Below are 18,679 nucleotides of genomic sequence, written 5' to 3' on the forward strand. Positions count from 1 at the left end.
TCGCGAAGAAATCCTCGATGCATATGAGGTCAGTGCACAACCAGTCTCTGCGAGCACACCATGTGCTTCCTCTTTCTCATTTATCTTCTCTTATCGACCTACGTCGCGGATGTTTTTACGGAGGACGCCGACTGTCAGATTTACAACCACCTGTATGTCTGTTTGGAGAACGGTGATTTTCTTCACAGCGTCGCTTTCGAGGACGTCAACGCTGTTCAGACGATCGAGGATATTGAGTTGCATCTGGAGAACCTCGGGATCGTTAACATCACTGAAAACGCCTTCGCCGAGGTCAGCAATTCGTCTGCTCTCTATGTCCGCGACAATCGATTATCGAATATTGGCCGGTATTATTTCGGCATTCTCGACCAACTTACTTACTTGGACCTGAGAAACAATACGATCATTAACGTGGAAGAGGGTGCTTTTGCGAGTTTAAGCAATCTGGAGACTCTACTATTGGACCATAACAACATCTCGGATTTGCGACCCGGTATGTGGAAGGGTCTTTCAGAGTTGCATGAGCTCTATATCACCAACAATCAACTCACATTGAAGAGGAACATGTTCAGGGGACTCAGACAACTGGAAACTCTCGTCTTGGACTCGAACGATATACCAGAGATACCGATCGGCACATTCAACGGACTGTCGCATATAGACCTTCTCTATCTGTCGCACAACAAGATCTCAATCTTGCACCCCGACGTGTTCCGCGGTCTCAGCGAGATAAACGAACTCGACTTGGGCAGAAATCGGCTGAGAACGATTCCCGCCAATGTATTTCGGCACATGAAGTCGCTGAACTCGCTCTGGCTGAACGGCAATCAGTTAACAGTGCTGAAGTCTGACACCTTCCAAGGCTTGGATAATTTACTGTTCCTGTTTTTGAACAACAACGACCTCCGTTACGTGGACATGGCGGCATTTGCGAAAATGAAAAATATAACTGTAGATCCCGGCTTTAGAATACACGGCTCGTTAGTGGATGATTTTGGAAAAGTACACGGCCAATATCAGTGCAGTAGCGTGGCGTATCAGCTACCATATAATTGTACAGAGATTGATTCATATACTAGAGGAATCGATTCGTATATCAGCTAGAATTCGTAAGCGAGATGTTTTTATATTCACAAACATGCGTCCGAAAAAATAAAAAATTTTAAATTACATTTCACCCCGCCGTATATATAAAAAATATTTATATATATTTTGTGATTTTAAAATTTACTTTAATATCCAATGATTTAATAAATTTCAAAGATTTATAAATATGGTTATGATTTTTTTATATAATTTACAAAAAAAATAATTAAATAAATAAAAAAAGTATAATGTTTGGAAAAATATTTTTTTTAATATACATTCACAAAAGTATATATATTATTTTTTACATTTATTATTTACTTAAATTTGTCATTAACGATTTTTGGAATTTTTCAGAAGTTTTTAGAAGTTACGGTCAAGACAATCCTCCTCATCCTTGCTATTGGAAGACTTCTATGGATTATGGATGGTATGCACCGACGATTCATACAGTGCCGACGTCTTATTATCCCCGAAACAATTCTTTCAGTGCCGAGCTTAATCGTGCAGGAATGTACAGGAATTGTTCTCTCAATACAGAACTCGATAAGCAGCTGTTCTAAATTTTGTTATTTTGTAATTTGATATACTTTTAATATAATCATTATTATTATGTAGCACGTGATTTGAATATTGATCAATACTCTCATTTTTTTATGTATACTATGCTATTCTCTCTTCTATTTTGCTTTTATAGAAATTATTAATATATGTAGTTATTTTTTTAGAGACAGATTGAAAATAAAAATTAAAGATACTGATAATATTTAAAATTTATCTTTATTTGTAAATTCTTTAAACTTCAAGATTTTAGGTGTTTTATACGTTGATGAGGATGTCGAAATATATTGGGATATAAAAAAAAAATAACAACGTATGCATGTGACGTTTATATATGTTTTTATTATTACAGTTCAGCTTACGTATTGCATTAAACATAATAATGTAACAGGTTCTACATCGGGGCATCTTTGAAGTATACAACGCCCCGTCTATCTAATGCATATTATGTATATCTCGCTTGTTATCATTGCTGCAGAGTAATTATTAATGATTAATATATCATTTCATTTCCTTTTTATTTTATTATCGATGCGATTTATCTATACGTATCGCCTAATAATCATTAATTGGAAAAGAAACATTGCGCGTACACAGTGTTATGACGATTACACATTAATATTTATAACTTCGCAGTTAAAACACCTCAATACTCGTATTAATTACTATATTTCACATTAATGTGGTAATATATTAGTAATGGTAACTCCAATGGCAACGTAACGTATATAATATATATTATGTATATTTAACATAATGGACATTTATAGTCGCAATCTATTGTTTTAACACATTTAAGAGTAAGATTTATCATAACAACCATAATGACTAGGAAACATTGGAAATGTTTTATAATCTATTATGGCAATAGGAATGATGAGAGATGAGTAATGACTGATACATTCATCTTTTTTTTTCCTTTTTTGTTATTCAGAAAACTGCGACACGTTAGTTGATATTATTCTATTGATATTTCTGTCTGGTTAATTACGAGTCACATCAAAATGTTGAACATTCCAAAAACCTATTATTATTACATCTATGAACGATACGGATAAAATGTTAAAAACATCAGAAATCTCATCAAAGTTTTTGTCCATACTTGTATCATTAAATCGTTGTTCTTGAAAAAATGTTACATATGAGAGTTAAATAAAAATTATCGCGATGGATTACCATTTTACGATTAAGATTAATAATCGAAAAATCTTAATCGATATTACGTTTCACTTTGACGACATGAATTTCTTGTACACGTTTACTGCATATAAAATACCGATACAAAAATTTTACAAATAGGCGCATATACGAATAGAGAGTCAAATGCATTTCAAAATTCAAAATTAATTTGATAATTATACCCGATTGAACTTCGATATTTATCGGATATTTTGCATCAAATGCCATTTTTATAATAGCATACATTAGGCAAAAAACAGCATACTTCGATTGAGGTATCGTCTCGCCCCGAAAATGATCTACTCTCTACTTCTACATCTCATTTCGTGAACTATTGCGAAGAAGATCTCGACGATCATTGAACATTGATCACGTGATGCTCGCTGCTTATCATGCTCGATGCTCTCGCTAAGAGCGGCTTAAATTGATCAATTTTTCAAACGAATAGAATTTTCAAATTTTTATCGACGCAACTATATTCAGGTTTTGCTCTCACACTATCAAGATATTGCAAGATCTCAAGATATATTCGTAAGTGACATTTTCATGATCAAACTTTCATTAAGCACGATCACAACGAGCATCTGGACGTGTGTCTAATGATTAACATTGCATACCACAGGAATAATTACATATTTGTATTTATGTATGCGTTTGCATTTATATATTATATATTATATATATTTATCTTCATATTTATATATATTTATATATATATATATATATATATATATATTATTTATATACTCTTTATATATTTTTATACACGTTCTCGTTAATATTGTACTACATTTCTTCGCATACTTCGCTAGAGGCTATAAATTTATAACATTACATTTGACTCGTTTTAGCCTTGGAGCTTTACCAAACTCTGATAATCCTTAATAATTAACGATGACAGATAGAACTCGCATTTTATGTGTGTGATCTAATTTCTCCCTCATCGCATTTATTCCGTTACTTACTTATACAGATTTTCATCGTATGATTAGTGATAACTTTAGCACACGCTTATCTACGCGTGCATGGCATACTATAGGATATTGTTTTATATAGTCATCCTTCGATTTCTTTCTTTCCATTCGCTTTCACCCGTTTCCACCGTTCAGGACACGTATCCGCTCTGTTGCTTCGTTGTCCTCTCAGTGAACTACTAAAAATACGTTAATGTCAATGTTCATTGATAAAAAGAAGCGAACCGTGTCGTTCGCGATTCTATCGACTGCGCTCTTACCGATCTGCTTCCTTTTCGATCTTACTCTTGATAAGGGAGCCGATCTCGTCATCTTTTTTATTTCAAATTATGAAAATAATGTTTAATCTATTTTATACCAAAAAAATTACGTAATCTCTACTTTGGATATATTATATAAGCGGAATAATCATATAACCTAGCAATTTAACAAAATAAAAATTATATAAATATTATTTTTACTTTGTTAAATTACTAGATCGATTTTCCAGATAATTAAACTTAATCTGTTACGTTTTATAAAAAATAATTGCAAATTGCAATAAATTATACGATACTAAACAATAATGACATTATTGAGTCTATTCTGAAACATTTCGAGTAACCAATATAACCACATTTCGTATATAGATATAAAAAAGATCATTATTTATTCAAATCATTCTCGAAATGCTACATTTAGCATCATTTTAATCATTTCGAAATTATCACAAAGCGTAACGAATTATATGCTCATCATTCATTATAACTTCACCATTTCTTTTTTTCGTGACAGTTGAATCACACTTCGCACGCGGTAATGTCAGAAGTCATCACCGCCGGTATTCAGCTTCGATTCAAGGTTCATCGAAACGTCGACCGCTGCGTGAATGTCAGCAATTCGAAAGTCACGGCGGTTTTCGAGCACGTGGCGGCCAACGAGACGATCCATGGACCTCGATTTAATCCTTTCTCCCACATGGGTGGTCTGTTCGTGAGCATCGAAGCGTCACGTTTCGATTCTCCTTTTCGCTCTTTGGGAGCATGATCAACGCGCTCAATAAGGATCATTCCGTTCGAGAAAGCGCGACGAGCACGGCCGCCCTTTCATCAACACTCGTCTGCTAATCTACGAATTTGTTCTGATTTATATATGTGTATTATATATATATATATATATATATATATATATATATACACATATATATATATATATATATTTTGCATAATACGACGCTTCGATCGATTATGTAAATTTTCCAAGATCCCTAATCTACAATAAATCTATCAATATCTATCCCGAATCTACAATAAGTTAGTTAGACGTGTGTCTTTCTGAAATCTTAGCGCAATACATATCCTCAGTATCTTGCTTTCCTGGCTGATAGGCCGCTTAGTTGACTTTAATGATGACGGATTAAATAACATCGTCATTATACGATACAGTAATATTATTTATATAGCTTTATGATACGATTTAATTACGATTTAATTTTTTTTTTTTTCGTGTATGTGTGTGTGTGTTTGTATGTGTATGATTGGATGTCATACATGTTGGGCTAGCACGCATTGAAATCAAGGAGGTAATGCACAGTATTGGGCTGCGACGTACATATTCGTCCGCCCACACGCCTACTTAGTTATTATCGTTACTTTTCTCGCCTCGAGTTACCATCCGACTTTAACATTAAGTTTGTTACACACACAGAGATACGCATTGAGTATTATTGAGAGACGAGCCGTCGTGTAATCGGGGGTAAATCGATGATGCGTACTCTATCTTGTTGGCCTACCGCAACTCAGATACGAAATAAAGATATACAACCGCTTATAATGCTCTTCTTGCCGCTTTCGTTGTAAATCTTACATCTTATAAAGTTAAAAACTTTGGTGTTTCACGCGGCTGCAATTAACGTTCGTGCACATTCGTGATAGTAGCTTCAAATAAAATGAAAAAGGACAATGCAACTCTCTATTCTCTATATCGAGATTTTTTTAAGTGTAACAATCCGATCGCTTATTATTAACTGCGCAGTAGTTAGCATAGAGTCTTGTGTGACATTATGAGAACTATTCTCATAGACGTCAGTTAAAGTTAGTTAAATTGTTACAACTAACTTTCTAACTACCGTTAGGGAATGATCTTAGCAATTAGCGGACAATTAGCAAAAACTTTTTTTTTGTTAATCTTAAGACACCGTGCACATATGGCAATTCGTATAATAACACGTATATTTAGTACATCTAATTATTCTATCACCTTCGTTGGATAGAAAAGGGTAAGGGGGAAAAATGCTAGCATCGTAACGACCCCATGCCACTACTGCTGGTCTAAAGCAAACAGAAGAGAAGGAAAGGAGGCATCGAAGCTCAGCGATCGTACCGCCAATATGATATGTACGTAAGAGATTTCTCCTCGATGTACAGTGACGGAATGCTCAGAAAGCACAGTAAAAGAGATATTATATATACGTATATGTATATATATATATACATATATATATATATATATATATATATATATATATATGTATATATATATACATATATAAGCCTTATATAATATAAAGGCGTGAAACATGCGAATCCATAACTTTTTTTATTGCACGATTCTCTCGCTATAATCGAAAGATCGTCGAGAGTATGGGGAGGCTTATGATTCTTCAGTAAGCTCGTGTTCTCTCTTGGACGAAGGAGAGGACGAACACGAGTTTACAGTGGCGGACGATTTCCGATGCTGAATCGTCCACAACCGCGTGCCGTTGTGTCTACAACGATCGATTATGGAAATCACTAATTTATTACTGTATTGATGACATCTTCGCTTAGCGTTACACGGCCTATCATCGTCTTACGATACGAATTACTTCGTAACTGCATTTTTGTAAATCTCTGTTGAGGTTGAGGGATCTCGCGTTATCTAACTGGTTCTGACATAATCACAATATTTTTAAGATTTGTGATTCAGGAGAAATAATATCGAAAACACGAAGATATATCTCGGCTGAAAGGTGGCAGAGATGATTAGAAATAAAATTACGATGAATTCTCTTCAAGGCGATTTTATATGGAATATTATATGCGTGCTGTGTATATACGCACCTATGATGTTGTGATTAATGAGTCGATAAAATCAATTTCGCGTGTTTTGCGGCAAGAGAATCCACTTTTTATTACTCGACTTTTATTTGTGGCGTAGTCATGTACATAATAACACGAAGTATTCTAGAGAATTGAAGGTGCGATATTGTTATCGTGCTAATCTACGGATATTGCTGGTGCATTATTAGTCGAACTACGGTGCAATCGGTGCATTCGAAAGAAAAATGAAAAATAGTGGCTGCTGCTCACGACATCACACGGTCACCATAACTAAATAAATCACTATATAACACTTTGATAAGTTATGATCTAAGCAACGAAATGCCCAATTCTGTGTCGCTGCTTAAGTCAAGATCAACGTGCAATTGTTCGAGCGATCGTTTTGCAACAGTTGCAAACTGAGCTTTCAGCTTTGTGTTTATATTTTAAGCAAAATATTAAATGATATGTTACAAGTAAGAAAATGTTCATTAAATTAATTCAATATGATTACATTGTTAAAATACTTTTAATAATTGAGCTATCAGTATTAGCAAATGCTACTGATCAAATAATATATTTTCACTTTCATGAAAATTTATCACACTTGTACAAATTTACACAATTGTAAACTTTGTCTAAACTTTACACAAAACTTAATAGCAGATATTTAAATACTGTTGCATAATATTTAAGATTCTAAAATTTCTCCAAAAAATTGCAATGTTGCGAAATTAGACTTTAAAAAATTAAAAAAGTATCAAAATATTTAAAATATTGAAAAAAGAGAAACTTATGCATTACATATACAAAAATTTATTAAGAAAAGCGATCAGTCGAACAAGATACTTGCGCAAAATTTTCCTTCCTACAGACAATCTCGAGGATCACAGTGTTACAAGGATTTCTCTGAACATCCTAACTTTATCCGTTCTGTCGATTACAATCGACGTCAGTGATTTGACTAGGCTGCATTGCGTGATCACGCAATTGCCGCTTCTAGTTCCCTACTTTGTCTAGTGTCTACAGACTCGCACCCCTGAGATATTCTTCAATCTGTAACCGCGTCTACACATTTAGCGCTGATCAATTGATCTCCACGCAGTGACGTAATTATGATTGTTTGATTGCTCTTCTCCGTACCGTAGCGTCAGCTCTGAAAATGGAATCGGAGATCTGTTTCAAACTGTTAAATCTTTCATGCAGTCTTTGCATTCTTATTTGATCCTTAATTGCACAAACCTCCTTCTTAATCACGAAACTCGCTAGATTTAAAATAACTTTTCAAAAAAATGATAAGGAGAAAAAGGAGATCTCTAATGTACGAATTGCATTTAAATGTTTTCACGAATGCAATTACGTTTACAAAAATTTAACTATGTCATATTTAAAAGAAGATTGTATGATTGAGGGGCTAAGACAGCTCTTTTACTTGCACGAGATCCGCTGCTGAAAGTATTCAGTTCGCAACGCACGGAAGACAATCTATCATCACGTATTGCGGAATTGAAAATTGTTAGGATCGCGATTATCCCGGAAATCATGATATATACAAGAACTTACTTTTATATAACGTATTCTTTTATCTCGATACTGCACACATGTTGTAACAAATGTAAATTTGGACGGTGCACGCTTCACCGTCACGGTGAATATCAGTGAAGAAACAGCAAATGTTTCAGCAAATGTACAAATGTAATGAGGTTTATAAAAAGTACAAACGACCAAAAGTACATAGATCATGCGATAAAGTGCAATATCTGCTCAAAATGCCATATATGTCTACTTCATCCAACTCGTTGCAAAAATTTACCAGCGTCGTCGTAACTTACGTTTTCCGAAAATTATTTTTATCCGCTACATTTTTCAACCATCTCTTGATATCGCGAAAAACGTGATACGAAGGACACTTCAGTGTCAAGGCACATGAAAATCAAACCGTCAGTTACTTATTTTTAATGCAGTTGGAAAACCGCGAAAGAGATATGACAGAATCGTACAATATCAGATTTTTGTTAATTAGAGTTTTTATATGAAGTTATATGAAGCGTTGAAGATACAAATAGATAAAATTCAATTTTGTAAAATTCTAATTCTTAGTCAAGGAAATGCACAAAAGTTGTTTAAAAATCTTAGAAATCTTATTTTATTTTTTAATTTCAAATAGATCATGTACATTAAGAAAACAAATTTTCTATAGTCATCATTATTTTATATTAGTTGCACATAATTATCCTTTTATATTGTGATATTATGTATTACAATTTAAATATTATTTAACTATTATAATTAAATATTATAATTTTAAATTTACTTTATTTGGAGCAAATATGTGATTTGATCAATTTATATTATCAGCGCTTCAAATAAGGTATTTTCAAATAAATTGATACTTTTCGATCTTCTTATCTATCGTTTAAGTTTACGTCCTCATTTTTATTTCTATCTCTCTCATCTGATTATATATTAATTAATATTTCTTGAATGTTTTATCACATTTGGCAACTGCTTTCATCAGCAGAGTTTATATTCGCAATAACTATCGCAATAATATCGATCCTTCCTTTCTTCAGAGCTGAAACCACGGTCGATTATCTCCTGTGATCCCTTCTTTAGTCTTATTTTATTAAATTAAATCTGATCGATCATCTGATGAAACTTGCCTTTTCTTCGCACTGTGCTCCGCGTAGTTTTAGCTACGTTTAACTGATATACTTTGTCGGTACTACATTCCGCCTGTTTGCACATATATATGCGTATATGTATATATTTGCAGATCTATGTATTGGGACTATATTGTTCCGCGTTATACGATTGCATGCCAGATTTTCGTTTAACTCGACAAACTTGACAGTTTGTTGTTTCATCGCGCCAATATCCATCGTGTATATGATTCCTTAATGCTAAAATTCTAGCGACTAAATTTTCATGAATTTTCTATCGTCGATGTGATCGCTTTTTAACGATCACATGACATGCGAAAATTTAAGAGAAAAAAATGTCGCCATTTTCGGGATGCGCGATAAATTTTCATCATCAATTGGAGGATCTACATGAGATATTCTCATTATGAATTTATTAGCGTGCCGCGAATTGATTTTTCGATTTGTTCATTATTGTCGGACAGAGAACTCGCGGATTTGGATTTAGATTTGAAAAATTCAATTTCGCGATATCGAAAAACTTCGCCCATCCCTGGTTATCTTAATAACTACTTGTGCGCTTAATAATAGGGATAATTACACATATTTTCGACTTGTAGTCCTCGATGAAACCAAACGACCGCTTGCAGTCTCGGTTAGCCAAATGTTCAGAATAATGCCCGAATCTCCTCTTTTTTTATCGTCTTCGATTATCTCGAATGACATAGGCGTACGAATATTTTTACAAACACTGCGAGATCGCCCAAAAGACGCCCATTGCCTGCCTTAATTTCTATCTCGCAATGCCTTTTCCTTAATGACAATATGACACACGACGATCCGAACGTTAAGCCTAAAAGTGGGTGCTCGAAGTAAAACCGGTTGAGGAGATGCCAGGGGCCTACGGAGCGATTCCTGTTTTCATAGTGAGAGAGCGCGTTATGTGCGATTGACGCAAATGTTTCACTGGATATCGCAGTAGCAATTCAACTGACATCAAGCTGATAGTAAATGAGTTATCATTTTCTTTGACTGAACTTGCCTAGCTCTTATTTAATTCGTCAGTGTATACGGATTACATAGAACCTACTTTTTATTCTCCAATGTATACATTCGCACAATCATGATGATAATCATGATTTCCTCGATATATATAACCTACTCCTACAGCATGTTAATTTATTATTTAAAAGGGAAAATCTTTATTTTTCACCTTTTTTACTAAAGCCTGCAATCGCTTGATTTATGTTCGTGATTAAAACACTGAAGATGCAAGACTAAGTCCAGATCCAAGTTCTGAAGAAACTCGAACCAAGTATTTAAGTATTTTGTTTTAGCGCCTTAGACCGTGCGACTTAGTGTTTGTATTTTCAGTGCTTTAATTGGAAGGCGAACGGTAAAAAGTTTTCATTCTCTAATAACTTTCAATTAAATTTAAATGATGAGTGCATTTCGCGCGGCATGCAGTTTCGCGAGTTTCGAGTTACGACAATCTGCAAATATATAGATATCTGCATGCTTCGCATCAACTTCCGCACGAATCGGCGCGTCGGGATGCGCTTCAATCGTGGAACATGCTTAGGGATCGCCGGAGAATTTCGTGAGTTCGTGTTATTGTTGCCGACTTATTATCATTAGCTACCTCTCCGCGAGAGCTCCCGACGTCTACGCTCTCGCTACGTCGGCCATATCTTGTGGTCTACATGTCGCCAAAAATCCCTGCAAAGGTCTTTCGCAGATTCTTCATGGTGTCCTCGGTATCTTCACCCTGGGCCTGCGACTGACTACCTTGTCGATGGAACGGCACTCTGGATATTGGTGGTTCTTCGGTGCGTCGGCCGACGGACGGCGCACTGCTCACTGTGCTTGATTGAGAAGCTGCGAAAATTGAAAGCGAAAAATGTTATGTTGAACAAAAGTGCTTTGAAATATAAAAGGACCGGGAATAAAATTAATATTTATGTGAGAGATATAAAAACAAATCAAAATTCTCTAATTTACTCATATAATCAGAATTTTATTGCGTATTTTAATCCGCAATATTTTCGCTTTCAAAGAGCAGCTAGATAATAATAATATTCTTTGTTCTATTCTAATATGATTTTGAAATAAAGAATATGCAAACTATGTATTGAAATATATATATTTTTTGTAATTTTTCTTTAGAATTTATCTTTATCTTTTAAAAAAGAAGGAAAAAATATAAGTGTATAAATTTATAAACAATGCTGTGTTTTAAATTAGTTTAATTTTATTGTAATATGAATTAATTATAATTATAATCATCAATTAACTATTTCTATATTTACTATGTATTTGTATCAAATTTTATTATTCATATATTATTTTCATATTACGTCCGAGGGATTAAAAAAATATATATAGTAGATACCTTGAGAGTCACGCCGTTGCAACTGATGATGACTATCCGATACGGTGACATCACCTGTTATTGGTGCGGTGGAACCTAAGGAACCTAAGCTCCCTATACTGGCCATGGAACCCATACTTCCATGAGATCCCAAGGGTGCAGTTGGAGGTGCAGTTCGATCTTCTACAGGACTACTCACCTGACTAGAACCCGACATCGAGCCTCGCGAGGCCGTCTTTGTCAGTACGCTCGGAGGTCGACAGTAAACCTGTAGATCATATTTTTTAATTGACGAATTGATTGCAACCACGCAATAATTCATCGATCTACAATAATTCATGTACCTGCATCTTTGCCGTGACTAAATCTGCTATGTGACGGCGATCTTCTTCCTGAGAATCACCCATTAACGATAGAGCACTATCATTGACCTCAATAATGTGCTCCCGACCATCTTTGCCCACCAGCAATTCAATCGCACAGATATCCAATCCTCCGAATAATTGTGCCACATGGTCAATCCATGTACGATGTCGCTCGCTCACAGAAAGCTGCTCCAGCATAGCAGATCCGGTGTTCGATTTCCAGTTTCCGCTTATACTTTTCCGCCTATAAAAATATATATATATATATATATATATATATATATATATATATATATATACACATATATGTCTAGAAGTTTTATATTTGTATATATAATTATTTTAATAATTTTCATTATTTAATGTATGTACAAAATAATGTGACGAAGTTTTTTGTCCTTATTAATTTTTATAGAAACTTTGACTCCAAAGTTTGGACAAACGTACTGGTCTCTTTTAAACTTTTTCAAGTATACAATTTGGAGAATTTTCTTCAGTTATTCAACTTTTTCCAAATTTGTTTTGTTTAATTTGTTTACTTTTTGATATTAAAGTCTTTTACCGTGTACGTCAAAGACTTACATGAAAGCTTTGTAATTGTTCCCTATTTTCTGTACGTGCACGTCGTATTTAGTGTCGACATAGGGTTCCGCCGTGCAGTAAGTATTCGCCATAGCTGCCAATGAAGCGAGATCTAGAAATTCCTGATTTGTTTCCGCACGGGCCTTGCCGGTTCCGCCGTGGGCGTGGCCCAGTTTCACCACGACGGGATATCGAGATGCGCTTACCTGCAATTAGAATAGATAATTGCTCCATGAATCATTAGGAAATAATTAACGTACAAGCATCCTGTTAATAAGCATCTCTCTCATAATTATCATCGTTCGATTAGAAATGCAAGTTCTGATCAATATGACATGTATTATTATAATTAACCGTATATATAATTAAGAATATAAACAAATTTTCATTATTATTTTAATATTCTGTTTGTTATGTATATTTTTATTTATAATTAAAAGTGCAATATTGTATTGTCAGAAATTTTATATATATATATATATATATGTGTGTGTGTGTGTGTGTGTGTGTGTGTGTGTGTGTGTGTGTGTGTGTGTGTGTGTGTGTGTGTGTGTGTGTGTGTGTGTGTGTGTGTATACATGTGTATATGTCTTATTCAATGTCATTTGACATTTAATAAATAAAAATTGACTAAAAATAAATGGGAGATTAATGACATAGATTACAATGTGGAAGCGATAAAATTTTATTGGCATATTTTTCAAATATAATCTTTGGTAGTATATTGAAAATGTAATATTTCACTATTTAGAACAATGACAAAATAATTTATATTTATATTTAGCCTTGATTATAAAAATATTGAAAGTTACAATGTTATTATATTTTATAATATTATTTGATATGAATTTAATATATTATTATAAAAGAATGAGATAATTTAATTCTTATTTTTTTTTTATTTTTTATAATTCATTGATTTGTAGTTTTTGTTTTACTTTACATTAATTGAATTAAAAAATATAAAAATAACAGAAGACGTGCTTCTCACGATCAGAATATCCCGTTAGCATAGATAACCATGGAATTTCTTGATGTGATAAAAGAAAGACATAAACGTGAGTTTCTTAAGTGCATACGTCGCGTGAATTCAATTCGTATGATATTTATTAGAGTTGTCGTTTGTATTCTTCGTATTCTCCATTTCAATCTATCTTAGACCTACCTGTTACTATCTAATTAATTATCGTTTTCCATTTTGCCCGTTGATTTATTATCTTAAATAAAATAACATAAAGAGAGATATTTAAATTTTAATAAACTTAGTAAACATACAAGAGAAAATTTTGTATTATTTTTTTTCAAACATTATATAACGAATAATATATACTTGTATAATTAATGAAATTAATAATATATTTATAACACTACATAAAAAATAAGATTATATTAAATTTGAGATATACATTAAATATTACTGCCTAAAATATAAATCATATTTTTAAAAATATGATAATATAATTGTACAAATATAATTATATTTAGATATATCGTCTAGTTGCATATATCGCTTCTTACATGATGTAATGAACGTTGTATCATAAACTGTGTATTCCAAACGGGATAATTTATGATGGCTCATCTTATTGATATTCAGTCACTGCTGTCTTGCGAATAATAATTTTTTACTTTTGCGAGAACGAAATCACTGCTAAAATAGCGCGTACCTCGTCGTTAACGATCTGTTTACAAGCGGTACGGACATGAAAGAGGAAGTGGCTGCTTAGTATCTTGCTCCCATGCTAGTTGAGCGGTCGTATCCGGACCCAATCTCCGGCGATATATGTAATATTGCATGGCATGAGAGAAAGAGAGAGGGAATGAGAGAGAGAGAGAAATATTGAAGAGTGCTCAATCTGCTCGTGTGAGAGCACGTATGTTCGTGTCAGCATGTGGGTGTTAAAGAAGTGCTTTCTGAACACCAGTTGAAACGCATATCGCTGCTCACGTTGGATAAGAAATAGTGTACGGCTGAAAGTCGTGATTGCAAGAGACAAATAGAAAAAGATTTACTGTAATAAGATTAGTAGTAAAAAGATGTAACTATTACTGTTAACATAAATATCACGATATCAACGTCACCAAATGAAATTACTAGGCTATTGGTAAAAAGGTGCGTGCATGAACACTTAGGAAGAAAGTTTAATTGTGACTAGAGGCGTGGGATGAACGAACGTGACGGCGAAGTATATATGCGAACATCTTGATCTCGAACTAATAAAAGACGAAGGAAAGAAAAAGCAAACGAGATGATAGCAGAACAAAATGGGTGGATGTTTGATCGAAGGTGGCGACTGTTGTAGCGGAAAGATAGCGAAGTGATCACGAAATGGCGAACATGACTCTAGGCAACGGATGCGGTAAGTAAAAACTCTTGCGAGGAATGAGAGAGACAGAGCAGCAGATATTGTGAGAGTACTTGCACTTAGGACTTAGAGTAAGCTTAGATGTAATGTAGTCTTGAGACAGGCTGAGATAATCGCGTAGTGGGATTTCAAGGTGGTCTTCAAGGTATCGCATTAAACTGTCTTTTTCTTACCTCTTCTTAAAATACGATAGGTATGTACAACTCCGTAATGGCATCTCTTGAGAATAGCTTAAGAAGAAGACAAATAGGATCCTAAATGTCAAAAGCTTGATCAAGCAAATACTCGGGATTATGAAATTGGAAATGATTTGAGGTCATCTTCAGAAGGGAAGTGACCTTCATAAATCATATTCTCTTGATTACGACCATACGAAAGAGACAAGGAAGTCTTTATCAAGACAGAGCTATATAGATTTCACACATAGATTTCAACGAACCGAGTATTAATAAATTGATCGTGCATTCAAATAGTCTGTAGAGAGAAAGAGATATCTCATAGCCCTTCAGGAAAATCATTTAAAGTTCTCACATTTCAAATTTAATATATATATATATATTATATAATTTGACATATTTTCTTTTCAATTAAAATAAAACATTGATCTCCAATAAAACGTTATCCGAATAAACCAATTTCCTATAGAAAACTATGTATAGTGTATTCTTCGCTCATATTTTGCCTCAATTGCGGAAGAGCAGATTAGATTAAACTGGAGCAATCAGAACGGCTTCAAGCGAAAGACAAGGACGAATCATGAAAGATGGAGAACATTTCAGAAAGGAGAGAAGCGGAAAGATCAAAAGATTTGTAATCAATAGGAAGAGACGAATGCGGACGACGAGATCAGAAATCATCAGAGGAGAATGATCGTGCCTCATTGATAGAGAAAGAACAACGAGGATAGAGAACGTCGGTATCAAACATCAAAAGAGAGAAGGAAGCGACGGGAAAGAGAACGAGCGATGGTGAACGAGTGTGCACGTTCGGTGGAGAGGGAAGGAGCGAAAGAGAGACCACGAGGTAGACGGACAGGGAAAGCCCAGGGAGAGAGGGACGGGCAGAGAGCACGAGCCAGGGAGTCCGATGTAAGAACGTAGGAAGGAACGAGAGCCCAGCGTGTCGCTCGCGCTTGCATTGCTTTTCGAAGCTCGCGCGCGATCGGTCGCTCGCTCGCGAGATACGTACGTAGTGCGAGGTTCGTGTAAAGGCACACACGTGGAGAGAGAGAGAGAGAGAGAGAGAGAGAGAGAGAGAGAGAGAGAGAGAGAGAGAGAGAGAAAGAGAGAGGAAGAAAATCCCTCCGATCCCGTTCTACGCTTCCTCTCTCTCTTTCTCTTCTCGCGATCGATGTTATCTCGTGACGAGGATCCTTCTTCGTGCGCGCGAGAAAGTGGCCGGTTCCTCAAGATCGGATCGCCGCGGAAAAGCGCGAGTGCAGTTTTCTTGGCGCTATCGATTGGTCCCGCGGCTTCAATTTGTAATTATTATGCTTGTTGATTTGTGAGATCACGAGCGTGGAAAAAAGACAGCGGGAACAGGAAGAAAGTGCGCGGAAAGTTTACGATCGGAGAAGTCACAAGAAAGGTTCACCGGAGAAAGGTAATTTGTACATCGAATTGTTGGATTTCCATCGCGATGCAAGTACGTTTCACAATACGATCGTTTCTATGCAACTTCCGGACGAATGCATCACGAATAGCAAAGGAATAGAGAGCTGTTTGGGTCGAAATTCGATTTGTATGATTGAACAAGTCGAAATTCGTAATCAGATTATAGAAGGGATTGAGATATATGAACTAGAATTTCACGTCTCTCCCTGCGAACAAATGTTTGCGAAAATTCGAATATCCGACTAAACGTAAAATAAAAGTTTCAAAGAAGAATATAACATTGTTTAAAAAATACGCGGAAATGCATTCAGTTATTCTATATTTTATAAGATGTGCACAGAAATATTAAAGACACGAGATCGAAATAAGATGTAATCTTTATTTAATTAAACATTTTAATTAATTTAATTATTTAACGATTATGTTTATACACATTTAAAATATAAAATATTATTAGCAATTATAGGATTATATTGTTTGTGTAATATCTAATATCTTTCTTTCCGTTTTTATTTCTATAAACATTTATAATATATTGACAGAAATCTATTTTTATTAAATTCAAAAATCAATCAATTCTCATAAAGATTTGTCAAATTTTGGAAAATATAATAGAAATAAAATAGATATACGGATCAAATGATTGGAGGAAATACAACTCGGTACCCAGGTTGAATAAATAGAACGTCTGAATGTGTGTGGTCAAACGAGTCGATCTTATGAATGTCGATCCATAAAGGGTTGAACCGGGACTTCTGTACGATTAATAATACCCTGTAGAGAATCCACATAGTAGACATAGGAGACTACATAAGACAAATATTATAGTGATTTCTCAATAGATTATATAAATAAAACATTTAAAAAATTTAATTTATGGTAATAAAATTATTAAAAACAATGACTTTTAACAATGATATCGACAAATGCAATATTTTTAAGATGTTAATTACGGTTATGCAAATAATTGGAAAAATATTTGATGCAACTATATAATTCCAATTTATAAAATAGATTGTCTGATAGGATATTTAAGGAAGAAATGTGCAAAAAAGGTGATATATTTCGGGTGTGACGATGTTCTTTAATAAAATTTTCGTCGTTTAATTTAAGATTAGCTTTGATATCTGCGCCGTATCTTTCCGTGCGATCCATAAATAATGACGTCATCTGCAATTACAATTTGCGACGATACGTATATTCGTCGTGCGAATGACGATTGATACAACATCTTGGCGCGTGTGTTTATAGCTCTCTCGCTGTTGAATGCTACAAGAATCATTTTCTAGTAATTGATACTAATAAAAAACAATTAAAAGTTATCAGTCAATACGCAAAATAACAGGAAAACACGAAGGAAATAATAGGATACGTCATTGCAAATTTTCTATTTGCGAGAAACAATTTCTGACACCGACGAATCATTAATGATTATCGCAGGCGCTGTAAGTATTAAATCTTTTCCTCGACGGATTAAAATCGTCGTACGTGTAATAACCAGCCTCGCGTTTCGGAATGCTCTTTGCGAAAATTACGATCTCCACACTCTCCGCAATTACTTCGCCGGAGCCTGTGATAAGCTGAAATTGAATTGTGCCGTTGATGACGCTGTCGATTGGCGCCTAAGTTTAGCCCGCTTCTGGGAAAGCAATTTCAATAAACGGGACGTAGGAAAATATAAGAGCGCACGTTCGAGACTGCCTCTACAAGCTAGTCCTACTCCTAAGTACATATGTACCTCTCTGCTCACAACGAGTTAACGATCGATTCTCCCACGTGAGTCGTGGGTGACTATTTTCCTGGCAACGGTTCTAGCAGACCCAGCATCCGAAATAACGTGTTGTCGTTGAATATTTCGTGTCGCACGAGACACAGTACGAG

General features: G+C 34.6%; 2 protein-coding genes across 2 annotated transcripts in view; one reads left to right on the plus strand and one right to left on the minus strand.

Moving 5' to 3' along the window:
* On the plus strand, window positions 1-1,584 carry LOC105423306 (uncharacterized). The gene is made up of 2 exons (XM_011633009.3): window positions 1-1,109; window positions 1,444-1,584. Exon 1 carries the CDS (start codon window positions 61-63, stop codon window positions 1,102-1,104), a length of 1,044 nt encoding a protein of 347 aa, XP_011631311.2. The 5' UTR covers window positions 1-60; the 3' UTR covers window positions 1,105-1,109; window positions 1,444-1,584.
* A 385-nt stretch (window positions 1,585-1,969) lies between these two features.
* Syn (synapsin) overlaps window positions 1,970-18,679 on the minus strand; it is a 50,570-nt gene continuing 33,860 nt past the window's right edge. Inside the window, exons 9-12 of the mRNA XM_011633021.3 lie at window positions 12,820-13,025; window positions 12,217-12,481; window positions 11,894-12,140; window positions 1,970-11,379 (exon numbers count right to left, since the gene is read on the minus strand). Coding sequence (XP_011631323.3) covers window positions 11,201-11,379; window positions 11,894-12,140; window positions 12,217-12,481; window positions 12,820-13,025 — 897 coding nt within the window. The 3' untranslated portion in view covers window positions 1,970-11,200. The remainder of the gene's footprint in view (window positions 11,380-11,893; window positions 12,141-12,216; window positions 12,482-12,819; window positions 13,026-18,679) is intronic.

The sequence above is a fragment of the Pogonomyrmex barbatus genome, unplaced genomic scaffold, assembly GCF_055798465.1.
Source record: "Pogonomyrmex barbatus isolate J1 unplaced genomic scaffold, ASM5579846v1 scaffold3, whole genome shotgun sequence".
Classification (NCBI taxonomy): domain Eukaryota; kingdom Metazoa; phylum Arthropoda; class Insecta; order Hymenoptera; family Formicidae; genus Pogonomyrmex; species Pogonomyrmex barbatus.